The sequence below is a fragment of the Curcuma longa genome, chromosome 11 (assembly GCF_044706935.1).
Source record: "Curcuma longa cultivar G26 ecotype Majalengka, Jawa Barat chromosome 11, ITB_CL_G26_1.1, whole genome shotgun sequence".
Lineage (NCBI taxonomy): Eukaryota > Viridiplantae > Streptophyta > Magnoliopsida > Zingiberales > Zingiberaceae > Curcuma > Curcuma longa.
In genome coordinates, this window is record NC_133871.1 from 26,795,818 (window position 1) to 26,821,851 (window position 26,034).

Consider the following 26,034-nt stretch of genomic DNA (forward strand, 5'->3'; position numbering starts at 1 on the left):
TTCAATATAATGCTTCGTTCGACTTTACCTCCTTATATGGGCCTCCAAAGCCCATCTTGTGTTGGAGATTTGAGTGGATTGTCCCCCAAGCCAGAGTATTCCCCAAGTCACTCTCTCTCTAATACCTCTCCTCGCCATCCTCTCGCAGATCGGCTTCGACTTTTTCTCCTTTCTTGCTTGCCGATGTCGGTACGTGCACGATCCGAACCCTAATGTCTCCAGTTGCTGCTTTTCCTTTCGTTTCTGTGGTAGTTGGTAGAATTTTTGGTTTTTGATTTCGCACTCAGATCTTCGAGTACAATGGGAGCGCCGTGGTGGCGATGGTTGGGAAGAATTGCTTCGCTATCGCCAGCGATCGCCGCCTCGGGGTCAACCTACAGACTATCGCCACGGACTTCCAGAGGATCTACAAGATCCACGACAAGCTCTACATCGGCCTCTCTGGCCTCGCCACCGATGCACAAACCCTGTGAGATGGCCTTTCGGTTTGACGATTCCATTTGTCGATTCGTCAACGTTGCGGGGGTTTATCTGTGTTTTTTTTCGTTGTTGTTCCGGGTGTGTAGGTACCAACGCTTGGTCTTCAGGCACAAGCTATATCAGCTGAGGGAAGAGAGGGATATGAAGCCAGAAACCTTTGCAAGCCTTGTTTCCGCTTTGCTGTATGAGAAAAGGTTTGTTCTTCAACGATTTCTTTTTCTACTTAATTTTTTCACGTTGCAAAACTGTTGATATTCACTTAATTTTTCCGCTAAAGTTGGAAAATAGATGATGTCCATGGATTCTCTTTGCTGTTTTGGCAATTACGAATTCACATAACTCTAATCCGATCTTTTGAGTTATTGTGATGGCAGTCATAAACGGCTAATAATACAAAAAAAGGAATAAATTTTGCTCTTTACATGTAGATTTTAAGTCAGGGCAGAGTAAATATTCTCAGAATCACTTTAGCCGCTGATGTAATTGATCAGCAATTGTCATCGATACAAAAAACAATGACTTATAGAATGATGAGTCAAATTCTCATTTCCTACCTCATTAATTAGGTGCATTTTGAGGGCAAATTTAACTGCAACATTGATTTGGAAGTTCATTCTGTATTTGAGGAACAAAAATTTGATGAGAACTAAGCTGTTAAGTTGTCATTAAACAAAGCTCCAAAGAAGATATATGTAGGCAGAAATGAACATTTAGATCTTTTTAATTGATATAATTGATCAAGTTTTTGCAATCTTAAGATAAATTGTTAAAACTTAAAAGAGCATATTGCAGATGTAGAACTACTCAGGATGCATGTATATTAAAAAAAAGATGTTTGTATAGCGTCTACCAACTAAGTAACTCTATCTATCTATATGAAATCCCCCTTTCTTGTTTTAGGTGTAACAAATAACTAGTTGTATTAATAGTATTCCGGTCATTGCAAAGGAGGAAAGAGTTGATTAGCTATTATTGTAATTATAACATTGGCAATGGTGTGCGCCTTACTTTTTTTCAGCTCTTCATTATCCTTATATTTTGCATTAATGCATAAAATACAACATTCTTGGAGCTGTCCATGTTTAATTTTTCTATGGATCTTCTATTTTATTTTGTCCTGTAATATGATATGGTTTTTTACATTGGAGTTCTTTTTTATTCTTGTTTGTAGATTTGGTCCATACTTTTGTCAGCCTGTTATTGCTGGACTGGATGATGATGATGTTCCATTCATTTGTACAATGGACTGCCTTGGTGCTAAGTATGATTCTTTCTTGCATTTATTGTTGGATAAGAGTTTCAGACAACACTTATATATTTTTTGTTGTGATTGATGATGTTGTTGGATACATTTTGATGACTAGATATTCTATTTGGTATCTCAAGTACACAATATGTTATATCGAAAATGACACCCTACAAAATCACTGAGGCACACTTATTCAAAAGCATACACTTTTTGTCTAGTTGAGTTCCTTTGAAACTAAAAAAAACCACAGATGACATTGCCAAGGTTCAGAAATTTGATTTGGAAATTAGGAATGTTGGAGCATAAGGCATCATATCACATTTTTGTTCCTTGTATTTCCTTAAAGAACAAATGGCTTGCTGTGCTAATTAATATAAATATTATTAGTGATATAACATTGCATAGCATTTAATGGAGGCATAAGTTTCATATAGCTGACTCAAATAATTGGAACAAACATGCCATGATGATGATGATGGTATTATGTTATTTGCCTTGCTATCCTTCATCGATGTTCTACCCATTCCTAGTCTGTATTTGTTGAAAGATTTTTTTTTTCACTGTTGACAAAAAGATGAAAAAAAAAAAAAACTCTGTTGCTATTGTCTGGAGACCATTATCAGTGATATTAGCTCATCTTAAAGGTTGTAAATTTACATGAATAATTTATTATGTAAATATTTGACCCATCAGACTTTATTGTTTATGTTTTTGAATTTGTTGAGTAACATTGACTTTTTTTAGTTCCTATCCACTCTAATATTGTTTTTGGATAGAGGCATCTCAATTTTTTTTGGTGTTTATCCTTAATCTCGATTTTAGTAATAGTTTGGTTTTTTCAGGGAACTTGCCAAAGACTTTGTAGTTTCTGGTACAGCCTCAGAGTCTCTTTATGGTGTATGTGAATCCATGTACAAGCCCAATATGGTACTTTACTTCCCTGAAGTACTTGCTCTCTTCAACTTAAAGCAGCCATTGTTCTTCAAGTCAATTAGATAATTAATGTGGACTAAAGAAAATCATTAGGCTCATTCAATTCTTTTCCCTTTAGTTTATGTGGGAAGGTCAATTTGCTAATTTGGGGGAACCCATTGTTTTTATTGGTTTTTCTTGATAGTAAACTTGGTTATCTGTCTACGTCTGCTGCTCCAACAAGAATTTCACGAGAGATTGAGGCCAAAGTTAATGCCTAAGTCACATAGTCATCTAGAATATTATTTTTGAGATAATTCTTGGTATCTTTGTAGACCATGCATCATTTTTTGCTTTGTTTCTTCCTCAATGGTGCATTCACTTCAAGGTATGAAATTGGCATGGAGTAGAATAATTATTCATAGATGATGAAATATAGCAGAAGTTGAACAAGAATATGAATCCTTAGTTTGGTTTATAGATGGAATAGATGGTTCAATATCATTAGGATGATTGGCTTATAGAAGTTTTGCAAGTAATAGACAAGGAATGCTCTCCAGGATTCAAAAATATTCCCACTAGTAATATTTTGTCTTGCCTCTTCTATCCGTTCTATTCGTTTTTTTTGTTTGACCTGTCCAACCTACTTGGACCGCCAACAATCAAGCCTTCATGGCTTGCCCAGCAGCCTAGTTTGCTGGGTCAACTCAATCCACTCAGTTCCTTAGGCTTACTCTGCCTGCAGATCTGTCTCAATATCATTTTCATTAGAACTGATATTTCAATTTCACTTGTATCACCAAACATTTTCTAGTTTCATGAGAATTCATAAAGAAGAGAATAGTTACCCCTGGAAATATTTTCAATTGTACCATAAACATCCAATATTATTGATGTTCATACTTTGGAGCAATACTACTTTCAAAGCAGATTGCATTAAGAACCATTTCCATACTAGTAGTAGTAAAAAATCAGCAAAATAGATTTGTTCCTTGTGTACGTTGCAAAAGAAGAAAAATCAAATTAAATATTCCGGACACCGATAATCCTAAAGTGAATGCTAATATCATCCTCATGCACTATTTTATACCCTTCGTGAGCATTTCCATGTGCAGTGTCCTTAAAGCTTTTCTGTTCACTTGTTGCTAGGAATCTGAAGAATTATTCGAGACTATCTCACAGGCTCTATTATCTTCTGTGGATCGTGACTGTTTGAGTGGCTGGGGAGGGCATGTCCTTCTTGTGTAAGTACTTTAGATAAACTTTTAGTTGGAATCTACAATATGCCAGTAAATATGAGAAAGGCAAACGGCACGCATGTCTCTGTTTGGCAAGTCTTTTCTGAGCATCGGGGAAAAAATCAGGCGGAATGCTGAATGTAACTTTCGGTATGCACCATGCAGGACCCCGACCGAAGTATTGGAAAGAACCTTGAAGGGAAGGATGGACTAAGTTTGAAGTACGAGCTACAAAATTCTCATCTCCCTTGAAGCTTCCATGTGCTGTTACTTAGGGAAACCAATCCATGCCTATGATTTTATTTTCTGCTTCTATTAGAATTTGTGAAACTGAAAACGAGGCCGCCTGATTTGGTTTCCATTATAATTAAGCTTTAAAACGAAGGCAACTTTTTACATTTGACACTTGTGATGTTCTATTGCTGTTTGGTTTGAGGTTTCAATTTCCTAGGCTTGTTCGCCTGTACAATTGACGTAATTTTCTGAAGATAGCTTTCTTAAAGTTTTATGAGCAAGTGAGAGCTCAGGTTGGGTACAAGAATTGGAACCATGGCAGATAGGTTTAGTACAGTTCTAATTGGGCTGTGCTAGGTGCGGCTCATGACGTCGCCTAAGAAGAACAACATGAATTGATCATAAAATGTCATAAATAATGAAAGAAATATAAAATTAATATTTTTTTTTGAAATATTAGAATACTACTAGTTTTAAAATGATTTAATATGAATTTAAATTATTAGGTTCTTGTAGGAGTAAGAAAAAATTCAGTTAAGTTGAATAAATTAATTCAGTTAAGTTGAATAAATTAATCGAATCGGCTGAATTAAAAAATTTTATTCGATTATTTTAAAATTTTAATTATTTTTTTAAAAAAATTGGTTAATTTAATTTGGTTTTGATTTTAAAATTATTTATTTGGTTAAATTGAATAAATTAAATTAATCAAATTTAAAAAATAATTTATAAAATTTAAGTAAATAAATTTATAAATTTTTAATTAATTAGTAAAATTTTTATAATATTTAAAAATTTTAGTTAATTCAGTCGAAAATTGAATTAATCGATAAAATATCGATTTGGTTTATTTGATTTTTATTAAAAAATTTGATCGGTTTAATTGGTTCGAAAAAAATCTATTTATTTAATTTTTGATTAATTTGATTCGATTTTAATGGAATACTTAGCCTTTAGGTTCTCGGATTTTAATTTGATTATTGTTATGCATTAGGACTTTGTTGAGGTATGCACAACATGATTTTTTTTTTATACATGGTTATGCGGAAAGGATTGTGCCGTATGATTGTAATTAAGTATTTATGGTTTATTCACATGTCTATCTTATTTTTTAGAAAATACATAAAAATATAATTTTTCTTCCTTTCCCTAGTTTTTGTATTTTTAAGAGAGCATGATGGAAGACAGGAAGAGTAAGTTTGATTTGAAAAAAAAAAGATAAATTTCAGTCAGTTTCATGGACTCAATCCCTGGGGTGGCCAGTTCGGTCTCACGAAAGTTTTTTACCGACCACCAGGGTAAATTGGGAAGCACATACGGCGGTCAATCCAGATGCCCAGCATCCTTTGATTGCGTTCCTCATTTGGAAAAAAAATTCTTACAAATACGCCATAACTGGGGATCAAACCACGGATCCCTAAGTCACAACTCGGATGTCCTACCGTTGTACCATTGCCCCGGGAACAAAAGTAAATTTGATTTGAGAACTATAAAGGGGTATAAGGAGGATCTATGAGTTCTTATAATTATATAACCATAATTTTTATGCAAAGCTCAAGCTTAGCAATACTAGTATTAGAGGGGTGGAGTTGTAAAAATGTTTTCACATAAGGACCACATCTGAAGCTTTTTTTTTTTTTTTGCCCCTCTATTTCAATGGTAGAAATATATTGAATATTGAGTTCTCCTAATAATTGATTATACATTTCAGCAAATAATTGATTATGCATATATCTTGACAAAATATCCATATATAATGAATCACTTCGTTCCCACATGCTCCCTTCCTAGCAGCAACCAACCAAACCACCGATCACTGCAGCTCTAGCCGATCAATGTTCATCTCTCAGACAGTGTAGTGTTGCTGCATGTTGTCGATATCCAGCCCCTTCAGCTTCGCCACGGAGTCGACGTGCCCTTTCAGCGTGTGAAGCTCCCTCATCCTGCGTCACCACCGGCGCCGTTTTTGTGCTTAATTTCACAAGCCAAGAACATGCATGAAGTTATCCCAGAGATATAGATGAATTACCGGGCGATCTCGGCGCGCCGTTTGGCCTGCTCGGCGATCTCTGACAGCTCTCGGTAGCTGCTCTTGTCGTTGAAGAGCTCGGAGGCGTCGGCCGGCTGGAGGCCGTGCAGGGTGCGCTGTGCCGTCGCCCACTGAGCCTCCCTCTCTTCCTTGCCGTAATCTTTCTTGCTGGTGAATGCGGTCTGCATCGATGGAGGATGGGTTTTAGAGCTCGAATGTATTGAGGTTTCAGCTGGAGGAAGCGATCTCCCTTACCTTGCTGTCGAGCAGATTGCCCCAGGCCCTGCCGCTGAGGGCGTACCGGATGATGAACTTGAGGACGTCGAGGGGGAAGAAGGTGATCACGCTGTAGACCCAGATGACCGCCGCCCACCCCCAACCCATGCCTTGGATCCTAGCGAACTCCCACGACGCATACACCGCGATCAGAGTCGCCACCTTTCATCCACTTTTTGCAATTAATCAAACGCAATCGAGTAAGAGATCAAGGAAAAAAATTAGTGCGGGATCGGCGAAGGTTACTAGTTGGGCGGCGAGGAAGGCGGCGAGGAGCAGGAGACCAGGGCGTTCCACAAAAGACCAGCTCCTGGACCTGGTGACGAAGATGAGCGCCTGGCTGATGATGCTGACTTGGAGATACAGAGCCGCCACCATCTCCTCAGGTCTGTCTCTGATCGGCCTCACTCCGAACTTTTCCTGTTCGTTTTTGATCGGCATACGCAGAATGCAATGGATCAGGGTACGAGTTTTTGAGCGTGTGCGTGCTGTGGAGTACTCACCGGGAAGAAGTCTGTATCATGGGCGAGGTAGAAGAAGACGACGGTCATTATGGCTTGGTAGGCGCCGAGGACGACGCCGGTGGCGAAGATCTCGCCCAGCTTCCATGAGTCCGGTAAGGGGGATGGCTTGACCCTGTCCTTGGAGATGGTCATGATGGTGCCGTCGTTGAGGATGGCGATGATGAGGACCATGAAGGGGGAGAAGTCGAAGCGCCAGATGAGAGCGATGAGGAGGAAGCCGAAGACGATGCGGATGGTGATGGACACGGCGTAGATGGTGTAATTCTTCATCCGCTGGAAGATGGCGCGGCTGGTCAGCACCGCGCTCACGATCACGCTCAAACCAGGCTCGGTGAGCACGATGTCGGAGGCGCTCCTAGCGGCGTCCGTCGCATCAGCCACCGCGATTCCAATGTCGGCCTTCTTCAGTGCCGGCGCGTCGTTCACGCCGTCGCCGGTCATGCCGCAGATGTGCTTCCTGTCTTGTAGCCTCTTCACGATCTCGTACTTGTGCTCTACATCCAGCAAGAAAGAAATCGAGCTGTTTCAGCATGAATCACGAACAATTCGTGAGCGGCGGCGAGAGTCGATCTTACCGGGGAAGACTCCGGCGAAGCCATCGGCCTTCTCGATGAGGTCGTCGACGTTGAGCCCGATGAGTTCGCCGCCGCCGTGCTTGTCGCCCAGAAGGGCGGAGGAGGGGTACATGTTGGTGCCCATGCCGAGCCTGCGCCCGGTTTCTTTCCCGATGGCGAGCTGGTCGCCGGTGATCATCTTGACGTTGACGCCGAGGTGGAGGGCACGACGGATGGTCTCAGCACTGTCGTGCCTGGGGGGATCGAAGAGAGGCAGGAGACCCATGAATTGCCACGGCCCGCCGGCGCTGTCCTTGTTGCCTTCGGGGACGTCCTGCCTGGCGACGCCGAGTGATCGAAGGCCACGATCAGCGTAACTGTCGATCACCTGGTGGGCCTTCTTCTTCGCTTCGTCGTTCAGCTTGCAAAGGTCAATGATCTACCACAATGTAGACAGATTTAGGGCAGATGAAGCCATTGTCGACCCAGATGAAAGCAAAAAGGACTCATTACCTGCTCAGGCGCTCCCTTGCTCGCTCTGTGCCATTTCCCATCGGAATCGATGTAGGTGATTGCAGTGCGCTTTTCGACCGGATTAAAAGGCAGGAAGTGGATCTCTTTGATTCCTGCACGCGCCTGCAAACACAAATTGAGATCATAAACCAGTAAGAAACAGGGACATTGGAAAAGAAATCGCAAAAGAGGAATTTGTTTCGAGTTTGCGCAAGGAACTAGCAATCAAAAGTACCTCCTTGGGGTCACCCAACATGTTGACAATGGAAGCATCAATGGCGTCCTGGTTCTCCACCCTCGAACCCCTAGCAGCATACAGGACTACCATGTCCTTATCCACGCCGTTCGCAAACACCTGAAGGAATCAAAAAAAGTTTCGATTTTGGAACAGAATCATCAAATTGAAGTGAATGATAATAATGGTGATGATGTTTTGGTGGAGGCATTGCCTCGATTAAGCTTTTGTCAACTGTGAGCTTGTTGAGCGTGAGCGTCCCCGTCTTGTCGCTGCAAAGCACGTCCATGCCGGCCATCTCCTCGATGGCAGTCATTCGCTTGGTGATGGCCCCCTGCTCCGACAGCCGGTGGGACCCGATGGCCATGGTGACCGACAGCACGGTGGGCATGGCGATGGGGATGCCGCCGATGAGCAGGACGAGGAGGTTGTCGATGCCGTCGCGGTACCGGCGGTGTTGGATCGGGTACATGACGATGATCTCGATGATCATGCCGACGGCGATGGAGCAGATGCAGAAGTTTCCGATGGCGGTGAGCACTTTCTGGAAGTGGCCGACGTTGTTGGTGCTGTCGACGAGGTGGGCCGCCTTGCCGAAGAAGGTGTGGACGCCAGTGGCGATGACGACGGCCTCGATTTCTCCCTGCTTGCAGGTGGATCCGGAGAACACCTCGTCCCCTGGGTTTTTGGTGACGGGGAGGGACTCGCCGGTGAGGGCGGACTGGTCGATCTTAAGAGGGTCGCCCTCCAGAAGCCGGGCGTCGGCGGGGACAATGTCTCCCAGCTTGATGCTGATGATGTCGCCGGGGACGAGAATGGCCGCCTCCTGCTCCGACCAACAGCCATCCCTCAGCACCTGCAACAAAACCAGCCGCGCGCGCCTCTTTCGATAAGCAACCGTGGGCCTCCATGTCGGGTAACGGATTGCTACATCGTACCTTGGTTTTGGGAGCGAGGCCAGCCATGAGCGCCGCCGCCGCATTGCCGGCGTTGTTCTCCTCGATGAAGCTGATCGTGGAATTGATGAAGAGGAGCACCACGATCCCCACAAAATCTTGCCAATCCGGCGCCTCACCCTGCAAATTGATATTTTTACAGCAATCACGAGCGACAAAATCACAAATAAATCATCGAATTTAGTTTTCTACCCCTCCATTAGCCAAAGCAATGGCCATAATGGCAGCCATCTCCATCACCCATGAGAGCGGATTCCACATGAACCCTAAAAATTTAAGCAGCTTGCTTTCCTGTCACATCGATGGCGGAACAACAACAACAACAAAAAAAATCAATCTTTAATCATTTAAACAAAAAAAGGAGAAATTTTTTCAATCGCAGCAACGTATACCTCTTTCTCCTCGAGTTTATTAGGCCCAAAGATTTGCAGGCGCTGCTCCCCTTCCGCCGACGTGAGACCCTTTTCGTCACACTTCAATTGCGCGAACACCTCCGCCACCGGAATGCTCTCCTGAACACAGAGATCAAAAGCAAAAAAGTCAAAAACCAAAATTGATCGATTCATGGAAGATCTAACTAAAGAATCAATTACCAGATCGACGGTCTCATTCTTGATCATCTCCAAGTCAATGCCGCTTCCCACCGCCATCTGATCGGCGATCGTGGCAACCCTACGGATTTGTTTTTCCTTGTTTTGGATTTTTTTTTTTTTTGGAAATGGGAGATCCTTTCTCAAGTGCCAATGCAAACTATATTAATTAATTAAAATACACATTTTCGATTTTTTATATGTGCGTAGGGGAGAAAGGAGACTGCATTCTACGGAATCTTGTTCGTATTGATGGGAAGCAAGCGCCAGGGGAGGAGGACGGAAGTTGCAGAGCTTATGAGAGCGCGGGAATGCTTCTCGTGGGGCGCGCCACACGAACAGGCAACGCCCTTCGCGGGCCGTCGCTCCCTGCTGCGTCGAAACGGACCGTCCCGCGTAAAAGTGAGTGGAGTATTTGCTAGCCGTTGCAAATTATGCGTCAGCAAAGAATTATTATTATTATTATTTTATAATGATTAAAATAAAATACAATATTATATAAATATTATTTATTTATATTATTATGTATCCATTTCAACAAGAGCAAAAATCGAAAGGTCTTCTCGTATTTAATGAATCATCAAATGGAATTTTAAAAAAAAAAATATCAAATGGAAGCATATATTTTATTCTAAAATTTTTTTATTTTCAATTCTATTATACAGTTAATACAATATTAATATAGTATTTATGGTTCATAGTTTAGAATTTAGATTCAGTTATAAACGTAACAACTATCTAAATAGCTATTATAATTATTTTATAGTGATTTAAAAATAATTTTGATAAAATTTAAATAATTTTTATAAATTAGATAAATAATATTTTAATATAATAGTATTTTTATATATAATAATTTTGATTAAAATAAAATAATTAATTTTTAATATAAATAAGGAGAGTTACCTCATCCATAATATCTATCTAAAAAATCACAAACACAACCAACCACCCTAAAAGATAGTTTCCTTCCTCAGGTCTTTCCCTCTTAGGAAACACCGTGTAAGCGATGGTGTCTTTTGGATGTCACATGAGTAAGTGATGCCTATAGTTAGACTAATTCAGACACTATTCCATAATTGCATAAAATAAAATTATAATCCCCGAGACAATGGTGCCGCAGTAGGATATTTCAGATTGTCACTCAAGACATCTACGAGTAAAATTTTTTTATAAATGGGGAGCAGTAATCAAAAGATGTTGAATATCTGATTTATCTTGATGACCGATGAAAAACTTCTGTAGGGTCAGACTGGTCACCCCGATCACCCACAGGACAGTAGAAATAGTGAATCTATTTTTATTTTTTATAAAATAAACGTGGATCATTTCTATGAGCCATTGAGGTAGCAGATCTCCCTTCTATCAAATAAAATCATAATTATAAAATGTAATTACCACCGTTCATTATTTTGATAATTAATATAAAGCCAACATTCGGGTGGTGTAATTACCACCGTTCATTACTTTGATAATTAATAAGCTAACCCCTTGTGAAAATAGAAAATAGTTAATCACGCGCCTAATCACGTAAAGTCATCTCAATAATTACTTGCATTTACACTAAACTCAATTAATAACTCCGCCCTAGTACAAACCTATTAGAATCCTATGGAAGTGTTACGCTTACCGCCAGGTAAATTTTCTCCGCTGCTCGGCCCTGCTCTCTCTCGCTTCATTAAAATGGAGTTCATCCCCTCGTCTTCTTTTGGAAAACGAAGCGTCTTCTTCTTCTTGATGCTCGATTCTCACCGAATTTCAGCCTTCGATCGCTTGGAAATCTCCGTCTTAGGCGATGCCTGATCCCATTCTCGCGTGCTTCCGCGGCGGGGCCGAGGCGTCGGCGTCGACCGCCGCAATGCGGAGCCGGACGACCTCCGTCTACGAGACTCGCCTCGCTCTCGCAGCGCTCAGCTGGTCCCGCACCGTCCTCGGTCTGTCACTCCGCGCCGTTCTGCGCCTCGATGGCGAACAAGAAGAGGACGTGGGAGAGGAGCCCCTCGTTTTCCGCATCAGGCCGTGGCTGCTGTGGAAGCGGCGGGGCTCGAGGCGGTTCCGCTTCAATGACCGCCACAGCCGGCGCCGCTCCGTGGACTTCGTGTGGGACCTCAGGCGCGCGAGGTTTCCACCTTGGGGCAGCTGCGAGCCCTCCGGAGGGTTCTTCGTCGCAGTCTCCGTCGACGGTGAGATGCTCCTCGTCGCTGGGGATATGATCGACGAAGCGTACAAGAAGACCAAGGTTCAGCAGAGTCCCGCGTGCACGGCGCTGGTATCGAGGTTGGAGCACGCGGTGATGGGTGAGTATAGCGGCGGCAGGAGGTCGTACCGGACCCGCGCCTGGATCGGCGACCGGTACCGCGAGATCTCAATCGAACTCGGGGCGAAGGAGAAGGGGAAAGAAATGTGGATGTCGGTGGAGATCGACGGCAAGCGGCTCTTGTTCGTGAGGCGTCTCCGGTGGAAGTTCCGGGGGAGCGAGAGATCGGAGCTCGACGGAGGCTGGATTCATTTCTCCTGGGATCTCCATAACTGGTTCTTCCAGTCTAAGGACCGCAAACCGATACCGTCAACCGCCGGCGCCCGCGACTCCGTCCCGGAAGAGCTAGGGCACGCCGTCTTTCTGCTCCGGTTCGAGGGCCCGCAGAAGGCAAGTCCTCAGCAAGAGGATAATTTTACCAGAAATTCAATCTTCAGAAAGTGGGTGACCGAGAGATACGATCGAAAAACTGGGCTCATTAATTGGAGTGGCAGTGGAGTCGACGGCGAACATAGAAGGGGAGGGAGGAAGAGCAGCACGCAGAAGTCCAACTACTCCTCTTCGGCCTCGTCGGCCTCGTCCGCTAGCACTTGGTCGGTGATGGAATGGGCGAGCCCAGAGGAAGTGGAGCTGCGGCGTGTGCAGGGCTTCTCTCTACTTGTCTACGCCTGGAAGAATTGATCCACTGGGGAACAATTTGGGGTAAACATTTCACCTCCCTTTCTTTCTTTCGAGTAATTTGCAGTTCATACTTATTTTTCTAAATAGTCTGAACTGGTTCGATCTTTTGCTTCCGATGATGTATGCCTGAATCTATTGCGATATATTTCATTATCTATGTATACTGAGAGCTAGTTTTCGATAAAAAAACAAATGTCTTTTTCTCAATAATCTACTGAATTCCATTTCCATGGCCGTTGGCAAATTTAGCTGCTTTTATAATATCCTTCAAGTTTGTCTGCATCAAGTAGGATTTGGTATCCAGCTGGTTCTTCTTCCTTGCCAACTTAAAGAATAAGCTATTCTGATGGTTTGGCGTAATAGCGATCCAGTCTTCTTCCTACTTGACATCAGAACATAAAAAAAACTCAAGCCCCATGTCCTCTCGTCCATCTTTTCTCACCTGGTATTCCTCTCCTCCATTCTTTTTCTTTTTGTCAACTTGAGTAATTTGATATTGTTGGGATGTGATGGGTTTTAGAGAACAGGACTAAGTACAGGAGGGGAGGTAGCCCACCTCTGCCTCGTAGTTAGCAGTTTGTGTGTGGTTTTTTTGCGCAAGTTTGTCCGTTCTGATAGGGATGGAACCAAGCCCACAGTTTGGCTGGCTATTCACTCTTCTGAATTGTGGGGACTCAGAGGCTACATAAGTTTGTGAGCTTTCTCGCTTCCTTGGGTCAATTTTGTCTGTGTGTTCTGGTTCCACGTGCATTGGTCAATTTGTGGTCAATAGTCTGTGTAACAACAGTCCAACACATGAAATTAATAGTTTGAAGCTTACTGTTACTGTAACAGTAAGAGCTTGTATTAATTGCATGTTACTTGCTCTTGTACATCTTAGAATATTCTTGAGGATTTGCTCATCTAAGTTTGTAAATCCTTAGCGGGGTTTAACTGAACAAGTAATTGAACTTTGGTTGGTGGTTTAAACAAAATTTATAGAGTTGTTTTACGCGTGTGAAAGTTTAGATTGATTCAAATTTAGCAGAATAAGAGGCTCTGCTACATGAAATGTTATGACCAAGCAAGCCAGTAAATTACATTAGGCATCATGATATAGAAAGTTTGACAATGAACATCATTATATTATTGACTAATGGAGACTAAAGACTGACTAATGGAGACTAAAGACTGTAAAAAGTTTGACATTTAGCATCACTAGATATGCTTGACTCACGACAATAATCTAAACCAAATCAAAGTAGTTCCCTGGTCGGCTAATTGATAAGAGAGCAGCTTGGTAAACAATGCAAAGGTTTTGATATGCAATATAAAACTCATGCATGATAGAAAGCCAACAATTTGTTGATGTGATTCTTTAGGAAATTTCTCATCTCCAGTTTTGTTTAGGACCTATTGAGATTATCCCATTTGTATCTTGTTTCCATACCTCGGCTCAGACACTGGAACCAATTTGATTGAGATTTCTTGACTTCAAGGGATGGTCTCTCAATGAGTCATTAGAGTCAAGTGTGATGTCCTGGATCAGTAAGACTACTGTTCAGACTACTATGATCTTGACTCTTTTTCTTCTTCAAATTGAATTTGTGTGAGAAGGTGAAAAAGTTGTTTTGAAGATTGGGTTGGCTTGGTTGATGGCTTAGGTTTAGGCTTGGTCTCACTAGGCTTGTTTCGGTACAAACCAATATTGTGCCCATTGTGACTAAAGAAGTTTATTTTTCTTCCATAGTGAGTAATAGACAGATCATATAGCTAGGACTGACCAAGAATGACACGGGCAGCATTCATGGGAAGAACATTGCACCATATCTTGTTAATATATAGATCCATTTTGATAGGGACCAAGCACCTCTATTTAATAAGAAGAAAGTCCCATGTCACTTTGTCGGGGTTCCGGTATGGTTCTTGTGTGATCTGAATATTGTGTGATATGGTCTATTGTACACATCCTTATCTATATTTCAAAACACACTGATTTAGTAGACTTATTAATGTGATGAAGGCATCCTTCACTAGATAGTGGGAGAAATGACCTTCATCCAAGTTTTGTCCTATTGTTCTCATACAACCCTTCTACATAGAGGGATACGCAATTGAAAATTGTAGTATATTGTTGGTTGGTTTGCTTTAACAGAAGGATAGGTATGGGTTTATAAATCATAGTACGAGCTTTTGAAAACCATAATATATTGATTAAAAAACATTAGTATTTGAGTTCATAAATCCTAGTATATGTGATTATAAAGTATGTAAGATTCAAAATCTGCCATAATTAAATAGTATAATAAGAAGCCAATGACAACCATTATGATATGTTGAAACAAGCTTTAGACAAAAACCACAATACAACCTCAAGAACAATCAAAATGACAATTATTTTAAGACAACCTGGAGGGCAACCATAAAAAGAGAGCATAAGATTTTTTGAACTTTTTAGTTGAGTTCGTGGAAAGTTCTGTACATCAACTAACCCAATTGGTGCACTTAAAAGATGGGCAAACTAGCTTTAATGTTACAGCCTGTTCTTTTATTAGTCATTTATTCATTTTAGTTGAAATTTTTTAAATTCATTAATGAATGGTGAATTTGGAAGAGGTGAGCTTTTCGAGTTCATGTAGAAGATATCAGTTGCAGCAGAAAGTCATAATCCCACGATCATGACTTGCTATTCCATCTTAGTGAAGTTTAATGTCTTCTGCTCATTCGAATCAAAAGTTCCTTTTATTAAAAGTTCTAGTTTTAATGTTTGTAATTTATCACCTTCAATACATGTATAAATGGCATGTGCTCTTCAAGCACTCGGCTTTATTTCATTTCTTATATAAATCTGCTTCTTAATTCAATTAACTTGCCTTCGTAACAATGTTTTACTCCAGCTCCATTGTATTCTCATACATAATATTCATTTGTTTAGGTGATTCATTTCATTTGTTTTGTCCGACTCACAAGAATTTTATAAATAATAGATAAAGGATTAAGAATGATTTGATCAGCTTGTTTAGTAAGTTTGGTTCTCTTGATCTATCAATCTTACTTGCTTAATCCCTTTGTCTGTTCTTTCTTATTCATTCGGCTTGCTTAGCTTGATTATTTAGCAGAGAAACTGGAATAGTTATGGGCAAAAGATCAAAAGGGCGTCCTTTTTTATTGAATTGTCAAAAGGGCGTTCCACTTTGATTTTTTTATCAAAGGGTACGTCACTCCCACATATAATTATCCAACTATCCTTCGTTATAATATTGCCATTATTATCTTTTCTATGTGCTTCTTGTCTAAATTTTGAATCGAAGGCACATTCTAGCAACTATGAAATCGTAGCTCTACATGATTGTAGTAGTTAAGATTTCGTATCTACTATTATAATTAAGCTGTTACATAGTTGTATCATTTACGATTTCATAGCTGCTACATAATTGTAGTGGTTTTGAACTCATAGATGCTACAACTTGTTGGGTAAGTTTTTAAAGATCATAACTTTTATTTCGGGTTGAACTACAGGATATAATATATCAAATTAAAACTCTACATTTATTATCGAGTGTAATACATAATGACTTAATCTTAGATCCAAAAAACATAGTTTAAAGGTTTTCGAAAGCTCCAAAGAATTTGTCATTTTTATTTAAAATTGTTTTTTATGTTGTAGCAGTTACTGTTTTATAGCTACTACAAATCAAAGCTGTTACAATTATAAATATTAAGGTTTGAGGAGTCATAATTTTTGTCTTGGATTGAACCATGGGTCATATAATATATCAAATCAAATCTTGTTCAGATATCTACATTTATTATCGAGTATAACTTATAATGTCCTAGTTTTAAATCTAAAAAATATCATTTAAAAGCTTCATAGTATTTTAATTCCCTTTATTTAAAATGATTTCTCACGTTGTACCAGTTACGTTTCATTATTGATATAATTATTATAGTTGTAGCAGCTACATAATGGAAAGTGGAGGCGAGCATCAGGTGTTTTATGTGATCGTAAAGTGTCTCTAAAACTTAAAGGAAAGTTCTATAAAACGGCAGTTAGACCTGCCATGTTATATGTCGCTGAATCTTGGGCTATGACTCGAGCACATGAGCAAAAGATGAGAGTTGCGGAGATGAGGATGTTAAGATGGATGTGTGGACATACGAAGATGGACAGAATAAGAAATGAGAGCATTAGAGAGAAAGTTGGAGTTGTATCTATTGAGGAAAAACTCCGTGAAACACGTTTAAGGTGGTACGGACATGTACTTAGACGACCGATAAATGCTCCAGTTAGGCGGTGTGAAACTATGACAAATACGCATATCAAACGAGGGCGAGGTAGATCAAAAAAGACTTGGTTAGCAACAATAAAACAAGATAAAATTTATTTAAATATAAATGATGCTATAATAGGAGATAGAGCTCAATGACGTAAAAGGATCCATATAGCCGACTCCATTTAGTGGGATAAAGCTTGGTTGTTGTTGTTGTTGTTGTTATAGCAGTTACTAAATCGTAGTTGTTATAACGTGTCCGATCGATTTAAGATAAAGGTGAAAAATATTGATGGGATAATACCGATAGCAGTTGCGAATGATAATTATGTTATTTTCCATGGGGATGGGTGCCATTTTGATTTTTTTTTAAAAAAAAGTAAAATGTGGCGCGCAAAAAAGAGAGACTCTTTTTGATCGTTCCCCCAATAGTTATTCTACCAGGAATAGTACCGCCGCTGCTGCAACCACATCGCGATTTTGAGTTAGTTTTTGATTCGATATAAGTGTACATGGTCGGCTTAATTATTGTGGGTTTGAATGCATCTCATCTAATAATCCATGTTTACAATATTAATTTATAATTTTAGGACCACCACCGATGATTACTGTATTCCTGTTCCCTCATATGAATCTTGATTCCCTACCCCAATGTATTGGACACTGCTCCACTTTGCATTACTTTTGACTAACATAATTACAATCACTTTTCTATTGTTCATCACATATCATCAAACTTAACCCTATAATACAAATTTAATATGTGTTATATTGCTCCTTGAAACTGTTAAATGTTAGCTTATGATTAATAAATAGTATGTTTTCTCTTTAAATAGGTTTTTTTTATAATCCTAGTTAGTCGTATTGACTCAATCTCTGGGGATCCGATCCGGCCCCACTAAAGTTTCTCACTGGAAATCGAGAAACGCACACAGCGGCCAATTCAGATGTCCAGCATCCTTTGATTGCAATCCCCATTACGCCATAGCTGGGGATTGAACTGATCACCAGGGTAAATACGCCATAGTTGGGGATTGAACTGATCACCAGGGATATCGAACTGCGATTCCTGCAAATGCGCCATAGATGTGTTTTATTGCTCCCTGAAACTGTTAAATGTTAGCTTATGATTAATAAATACTATGTTTTCTCTTTAAATAGGTGTCCTACCGCGGCATGATGCAAAAGAGTATCTAATTAAATTTTATCAATGAAAACTTAATGCAATTTACCTTACTAATATTTATGCCTTCAATAGAGCATTTGATAATAGTTTGGATGATTAAAACTAATTATTATAAATATGTATGTATTTGTCTCATATAATTGCTTGATTATCTACTTTTGTTGTTTATCTCTACAAATAAGTTTAAAATGCAAGAACTATTAAACTAGGTTTTAAATTCTTCTATTTTTTGCATTTTCAAGTCAAAAAAAAAAGAAATGCAAATTTTATTAATTAAATGCATTCACGTAATCTCTATAAGAAGTCCTTAAAATATTGATTAGGCCCACGTTAACATATTTAATAATAGTGGACATCTTTGCACGCGCCGCGCACGCAGAGAGAGAAGGAAAGTGAAGCTGCCTCGGTGTTGCGAGCTTCTTCTCCAAGCTCCGCCTTCGTCTTCACTCTTCTCCGTGCTTTCCTGCGCGCCATCTTCCTGAAAGCTCACGCCTTTTGGTCACCCGCCATGGCCGAGTGCGAACGCCCAGACCCCGTCGCCGGCGGGTTCCGCCTCTGGCCCGCATTCTCTCCTGCAGCCCTCCGCCGCCGGTTCCTCGATGCGATCGCCTGCGGTGCCTCCCGGCACCGCGGCCGTCGTAAGGTCTGTGGAGGCGTCGACGCTGCCGAGCCCCGACCTATTGGTCCCCGTCCCCGAGGGTCGGAGCGGCTCGCTGAGCTGCTGCAGGAGGAGGCCGGCGATTCCGTCGCCGTCGGTGCCGCCGAAGACGCGGCGCGAAGAAAGATCGTCGACGCTGCCGATACCCGACCTATTGGTTCCCGTTCCGGAGGGTCGGAGCGGCTCGCTGAGCTGATGCAGGAGGAGGCCACCGATTCCGCCGTCGTCGATACCGCCAAAGACGCGGCGGGAAGAAAGATCGCGCCTTTGGAGGAGCTACAGCGCGTGGTGACCCTGATGCAGCTCGAAGGCTGCGATGCTAGCAGGGCTCGCAGAATGGCGGCCGCGGCGGATGTGCGCAGACTGGCCAAGGATAACCCCGAGGCCAGGGAGAAGTTCGCTATGCTTGGGGCGATCCCTCCGTTGGTCGCAATGCTGGACTCCGAGGAGCCTGACGGCCAGATCGCCGTGCTGTACGCGCTTCTCAATCTAGGGATTGGAAGCGAATTGTAAGCCCCAAATTCCGCGATGCGAGATCGAAGCTCTGTTCTTGCCGTTGTTTTTATTACGATTTCTCATCAATGCGTACGATTCCAGGAACAAGGCGTCGATCGTGATGGCCGGCGCAGTTCACAAGATGCTACGTTTGATCGAGTTCGGGAGCTCTTTGGCGGTCTCCGAAGCTATCGTCGCCAATTTCCTCGGCCTCAGCGCGTTGGACTCCAACAAGCCGCTCATCGGCGCCTCTGGCGCGATCCCCTTCTTGTTATCCACCTTCCAAAACCCCGACACAAGCCCCACTGCAAGGCAAGATGCCCTCCGCGCGCTCTTCAACCTCTCCATCGCCTTCTCCAATCTTCCCTTCCTCATCGACGCCGGCATCGTCCCCTCTCTCCTGGCTTCCATCGGGGACATGGCCGTGAGCGAGCGATCCCTCGCGGTGCTCTCCAACCTCGTCGCCTACGTAGAGGGGCGCCGCGCCGTGAGCCGCTCCCATGACGCCTTCACCATCCTCGTCGACGTCCTCGGGTGGTGCGACGCCGCTGCATGCCAGGAGATCGCGGTGTACGTGCTGATGGTGATGGCCCACAAAGATCACAGCGACCGGGCTGCAATGGTCGCTGCCGGGGCCGTCTCTGCCCTCTTGGAGCTCACTCTCTTGGGCACTCCGCTCTCCCAGAAGCGCGCCTCTCGTCTCCTGGAAATTCTGACGGCCGACAAAGGGAAAGGAGTGTCGGACATCGCTTCCAGTTATGTCACGTCGGCAGTGTCGGCGCCACTGTCCGGGCGTGCGGCCCCGATAGCACCAGCGGCAGAAGGGATGAGCGAGGAGAGGAAGGCAGTGAAGGAATTAGTGCAGCAGAGCTTGCAAAGCAACATGCGAAGGATCATCCGGCGAGCGAAATTGCCGCCGGATTTCACGCCGTCGGATCGGTTCAAGAAGCTCACTGCCACCTCGACGTCCAAAAGCTTGCCTTTCTAAAATGGCGAAGAGAAGGTAATCCAATTAAGCATGGAATGCTTCTTCACGATCTCTTCTCTTTCATCAATTCCTCAATTTTTTCGCCTAGTCTTCCATTTAGAACAATTTTTCTTTTATTTCCCCTGCTTTTAGTTCTCCTTCCTGTTTCAAAATTACATCTTTGGATGCAATTTTCTTCTGTGCTCTCTCTTTGTTCTTCCTGGTTGAAATAATTAATAATGTGACATCAAGAAAGCCTGGATGCACTTGATCTTCAAATAAAAAATTAGAGTTGATAAGACTTGATCTTTAAAACATGCGTCTATTAACCAGATCCATGTGTTTTGCAGGAGGAAGACGAAGAAGGTTATTCAAAATGTACCTGAAACAAGGCTCCACCGTTTTGTCTCGTCCATGGATTACAATTTTGTAAAGCTTTAAAAAAGGGTTAGCTAGTCACTTGTTCTTTGTTTGTTTGTGTGTCTCTAGGAATAATGCGGTTTGCGTTTTGTCAAAAGCTGTGGCTTCTAGTGGTCAGAGGACGTAAGGCATGGACTTTATGTACCATGGTTTTGGATCTTCTTCTCTGATTCACTCAGAAGGCACACCTTCAAAATGCATAGGGTCTTTCTTTATTTTGGATTGTTTAAAGCCTTGTTTTTCTTATAATTCTCAGCTAAGTGTAAAACCATTACATTAATGCATAATTGTTTGTTCTTCTTATCCAAAAAACTTGCAAGATAAAATTAAAGAGACAAAATCATTGTCCATGGAGTTATACCAATTGCCTACTATGATTCTGGATTCTCTGGTTAGATTTTAGAATTTTAACAGATTATTGATGTAGAGTAGCTTTGCAAATTTTCCAAATCATGTACCTCTCTTTATTGGTTTCCTACTTGAGTTTCTTAGTTTTATCTTGAAAAAATTGCAGATTAGTGATCATCCCTTAAGTTGTCTAGAAAGTGATCATGCCTTTAGTTGTCTATTAGCAAGGATTTAAAATGGCAAATGCCCACATCTTATTGTGGACTTGTGGTGATTTTAGCTTGTAAATGTTTATCAATGAGATTGCCACAATATTGTTCTGGAGAATTCCTCTATTTGGAGTCTTCTTGTGCCAATTTCAGTCGAGTGCTTTTATTAATTTTTCATTTTCTTAGAAACATCTTAACAGAACCTTTTCTATTTTATTTTATAAAACTACAATGTATGCAAATAACAGGATCAGATCACATAACTGCCAACTCAATGTCAATATCAAGTAGTTTATTTGTTACATAACAACCCCATAAAGCAACAACAAGATCTCACATGGCAATTATCCTTTGAGAGAGAAAAATCATAATGTATCAAGCACAAAATAAAGTCTAGTGTGACATGTAATGAACCACATGTACAACTTTAAAGTCTCTAAAACTAGGAACTCAAACAAATTTACTTGCAAGACACAATACATATAGAATTGAGCAACAATTAAGATCTAATGCCGATCCGAACCCTCCGCGAATGAATCTAGTGGTTAAAGAAAAGCAAAGTGCAACCATTACAAATACATATATAATTATCTCATATATTATATAGTCAATATGAATTCATAATCTGTTTTCTTGAACTAAAATGGTTTTGTATCTTACCTTTCGAACCATGTCCAGCTGAATATGAGGAGCCTATGAAATATGAGGACATTGTGTGAGATGTAGAGAACGAAGAGAACGCGAGACTTCCCACTTCTAATGGAAAGGATGCCAAATTATATATCACATTCAGTCAATGGTCAATGAAGGAAGCATTTATAGGTGCTGCATTTCATCCCCGGGAAGAGATTGGAGTTGTGTGCATCTTATAATTTCTAATTCTGTCAAGAATATGAGATTTTTGATGCAGCCACTTGGAAGAATGTCATGTCGTTCATATTATCCACTCTGAGAATAGAAAGAAAAGTCAGCCTTCTGACACATGAAGCTCTTGGATTCTAGGAAGCCTCGGCATATATTTCAATTTTGGACAATTGAAAATCCGCAATTTCTACAATAAAAGAAACAACTGATCGATAATATGAGACTCTAACTGTTTCTCTAAATTAGCCATCTCACCTAAGATGAGTTCTTGAAGGGAAGGAAAGTCTCAGTGCCCGTGGAACTAAGGTTATGCCCAATCTCAACCGTCGACCTGTGGAACCATCGTACTAGTTACTTTAGGAGTATTAATTCATAACAATAATATGAATCCATAATTTATTTTATTGAACCAAAATGATTTTTTATCTTACCTGTGGAACCATGTTAGGACGAATTTGAGGAACTTGACGAACAGTACACATGGCACATGTGAGATGATCGGCCAATCTTCGCCTGTCTCCCTTTCGCATCTTCCTTCCAATTGGGGACAGTCGATGATTCTCAAAGTTTCAACATATGTAGATCCTTCAAACCCTTTGGCAGCCTTTCTAATCGTGGGCAGTTGTAGATTGATAGAACACGAAGAGACTTGAGATGCTGTAGCCAGTCAGGTAAGATCATGAGATTGGAAATTTCATCTATGTATAGATCTTGTAGCACACTGCTTGATGGTTCTGCCGTCATCAACGACTCCAATTCATCACAACAACAAATGCTTAACTGGGTGGTTGCTATAGATATCATGTTCGCCAGTTATAAACAATTTTCTGAGCGTCGTGTAAGTGTTGCAGTTGCCCACTTAAATTGACATTGTTGCCACAAATCGTTACTTCAAACTCCTGCACTGAATTCAAGATTTGTACGAGTATCTTCTGGTTGCACTATTATACTTGGACAACTTGTGAGCCGTAGAAAATAAAGAGAATCGAGACGTCCCACTTTCTGACGGGAAGGATGCCAAATTGTTACACCTGTAAATGGTCAATGAACGAATCATTTCTAGGTGCTGCATTTCATCCCCAGGAAGAGATTGGAGTTTTGTGCATTGTATAATTTGTAATTCCGTCAAGGATGTGAGCATTTCTGAGGAACAGCCACTGCATCGGAAAGTAATGTCATGTCTGATGCAGCCACTTGGAAAAAATATCATCGTCAACTCCATTGCTCGGAGAACAGAAAGAGAAGTCAGTCTTCCAACACATGAGAGTAGGCTCCCACTGCAGTATGATATCTCAAGCTCTTGGATTTTAGGAAGCCTTGGCATACATTTCAATTTTGGACAATTGGAAATCCGCAGCTTCTGCAATAAAGGGAATAACTGATCGGTATCATGAGACTCTGACCATTCCTCTAAATTATACAACTCATTCAAGATGAGTTCTTGAAGGGAAGGAAAGCCTCGGCGCCCATGGAACTCAACACCCATCTGTGTAATGCCATTCATAAACCATAAGTCAAGCTTCTTAAGAAACTGTAGATTTCCAAACGGAGGAATATGCTCACAATCACGACAGTTTTTAAGGCTAACTTCAACCAAATTTGGCAACTGCGACTCCATCAACCATGTTGGAAATTGTCGGCTCCCATAATTGCATATGCTCAACTTCTTTAAGCTCTTGTTGGGACAAAGATCATCCAACATGTCCTTGTCATATCTCTCTGAACCATTAAACTCTAAGCATAGTTTATTAAGATGTTTATTCTTCAAAATTTTTCTTCCACCACAAGAATAATTAGTAAAATTCTCAGAAAATATAATATTTATTTCTCCATGAAGCTTCAAATCCTCAAGTTCTATAATTGAGCATGCGCCAGTTCTGTCCCCAGCAATAAAGACACGTAAACTTTGAAGATTAATTAGTCGTGACAATCCACAGGGCATGTGCGTCAATCTAAGATCACTTTTGGTGACAACCCACGAGAGGCATGTATGTCAAATCTAAGATTATTGCAATGAGAAGATATTGTAAATTGGTAGAAGGGTTATGGAGTGGGGTAGAACTTCAATGTTATTCTTAGATAAGTTGAGATACCTCAAATGTATCAAATTTTTTATTGATGTTGGCACCTCCTTGATGCCATTGTCAGTTAAATCTAAAACCCGCAAAAATTTCAGTTTCTGAGAAAACAAATTCAAGCAGATTGCTATTCAAACTGAAATAGTTCAATATAAGGGTACGCAAGTACAATGACTTCTTGCTTAAGGCTTGAGTAATGGTTGATAATTTTTCAAAATATACCTGAAAATATTTGCAAATGATATGTTCGTTTTCCAATATCTTCCACCAAGTCTTCTTTAGAATTCCAATATACATCTGCAGATACTGATCGTGCCAGATCATGCATCAAATCATGCATCGTGCACTTGGTTACCGGTTCCAAAATCATACCCCTTGAAGGTGCCCAAGATGGAAGAGAAATGAAAGAATGACTTAAGTACAAGATCATAAAGATGTGGTTGCCAATTGGTTCGGCATCAAAATTCCCTTCAGAATGTATAAAATCATTTGCTATCCACAGTTGTATCAATTCATCCTTTTTCATCATAGAGTTCTTTGGAAATAGGGAGCCAAATGTGAAACACTTCTTTGACTGAAGAGGGAGAGTGTCATAGCTCAACTTTAGTACAGCTAACACTTTCTGTTCCTCATTGTCCTCTGAGCTGCCATATTTTACTGCTCAATACTGAGGACCAATAAGTTTCATCTCGAGTGCTATGGAGCATGCTACCAAGGGATATGGCAGCCAAGGGCACACCGCCACATTTCTCAACAATCTTTTCACCAATTTCCATCAACTTTTGATCCGCTGCTCTGTCTCCAAAAGCAAATTGTTGAAACAAGGACAAACAATCATCTTGAGACAACTGTTGTATTTGGTGGGTTTGGATGAGCCCATAATCGAAGAGATATGTAGGCTACGAGTTGTCACTCAAAATTTTGCTTCCTCTCGCCCCACATGTTAAGGCTGCTTTCAGTACACCCCACTTTAATGCATCTTCATTCCATACATCATCCAGCACGAGCAGAAATTTCTTCCCAGATAATGCTTTTTCTAGCTTCTGTCTCACTAAATCTATTTCTGAGATGTTGACTGGTCACAAGTAGCCAGTTCTAAAACAGACTTCATTATTTTGGCAGGATCAAATTCAGCCCCAACAACTGTCCACATTCTCGAACTTGCAAAATGAGCTTTCACCCTTTCATCATTGAAAACAAGCTGAGCAAGTGTAGTCTTCCCCAGGCCACCCATCCCAACGATGGTGATGACCTTCAATGTACCATGGCTGCTTTCATCATCATCATCATCTGTTAACATGTGGACAATCATATTCTTCTCTGTTTCTCTCCCTATAACAACCAAGCTATTGCGGGAGTGGGTCTCTCTGTAGGGACTAGGTGACATGTGGCTACTGCTTTGTGGCAAATTAAGAAAAAGGACTTTTGTAGCAAAATAGAATCCAGACTATCTGTTATGGCTTTTATCATGCCATATATCCTGCACTTAAACACAATTGGATTGTTAGAAGAAAAGAAATCACGCACCGGCCTGAAAGAAGTCTTTTGATCTCTGCTTCCGCAAGACTTCAATGTCATAGCAATCCACAACATCCTCGAGATCGTTGGCCAAGTATTTGAATTTCCTCAACAAGTCCTTCACAGCGACATCAATTAAAGGGCGGGACTCGACATCTTCGATCACCAGTGTCAATAATCGTCGACAACTCCTTGAGCTTCTCCATCTTCCCTTTGACACCAGTTATTGCCTTGAGTTTCTCGTCGAGTTGCAGAGAATTGCCACCTTGTCGGCTAAGAAGCGAGCCGCGGCAAGTGCCAAAGTTGTTTCCAT

General features: G+C 41.2%; 4 protein-coding genes and 2 pseudogenes across 4 annotated transcripts; 3 read left to right on the forward strand and 3 right to left on the reverse strand.

Moving 5' to 3' along the window:
* The first annotated feature begins 103 nt into the window (after positions 1-103).
* Positions 104-4,291, forward strand: LOC141839535 (proteasome subunit beta type-3). The gene is made up of 7 exons (XM_074727302.1): positions 104-189; positions 288-469; positions 567-674; positions 1,652-1,741; positions 2,572-2,656; positions 3,791-3,885; positions 4,045-4,291. Exons 1-7 carry the CDS (start codon positions 184-186, stop codon positions 4,091-4,093), a joined length of 615 nt encoding a protein of 204 aa, XP_074583403.1. The 5' UTR covers positions 104-183; the 3' UTR covers positions 4,094-4,291.
* A 1,668-nt stretch (positions 4,292-5,959) lies between these two features.
* Positions 5,960-9,850, reverse strand: LOC141840810 (plasma membrane ATPase-like). Its single transcript, XM_074728880.1, has 13 exons — positions 9,794-9,850; positions 9,593-9,712; positions 9,393-9,491; positions 9,183-9,320; positions 8,459-9,100; positions 8,245-8,364; positions 8,010-8,132; positions 7,518-7,935; positions 6,922-7,436; positions 6,665-6,838; positions 6,398-6,580; positions 6,143-6,324; positions 5,960-6,056 (listed from the first exon to the last, which is right to left on the reverse strand). The coding sequence occupies exons 1-13, from the start codon at positions 9,848-9,850 to the stop codon at positions 5,960-5,962; spliced, it is 2,868 nt and encodes a 955-aa protein (XP_074584981.1).
* A 1,577-nt stretch (positions 9,851-11,427) lies between these two features.
* On the forward strand, positions 11,428-12,906 carry LOC141841914 (uncharacterized). Its single transcript, XM_074730110.1, has one exon. The coding sequence runs from the start codon at positions 11,586-11,588 to the stop codon at positions 12,726-12,728; it is 1,143 nt and encodes a 380-aa protein (XP_074586211.1). The 5' UTR covers positions 11,428-11,585; the 3' UTR covers positions 12,729-12,906.
* A 5,766-nt stretch (positions 12,907-18,672) lies between these two features.
* LOC141841637 (U-box domain-containing protein 17-like) lies at positions 18,673-20,930 on the forward strand. The gene is made up of 3 exons (XM_074729821.1): positions 18,673-19,331; positions 19,420-20,320; positions 20,635-20,930. The coding sequence occupies exons 1-2, from the start codon at positions 18,673-18,675 to the stop codon at positions 20,303-20,305; spliced, it is 1,545 nt and encodes a 514-aa protein (XP_074585922.1). The 3' UTR covers positions 20,306-20,320; positions 20,635-20,930.
* A 1,450-nt stretch (positions 20,931-22,380) lies between these two features.
* LOC141837484 (putative disease resistance RPP13-like protein 1) lies at positions 22,381-23,827 on the reverse strand (annotated as a pseudogene).
* A 303-nt stretch (positions 23,828-24,130) lies between these two features.
* Positions 24,131-26,034, reverse strand: LOC141837485 (putative disease resistance protein RGA4; annotated as a pseudogene).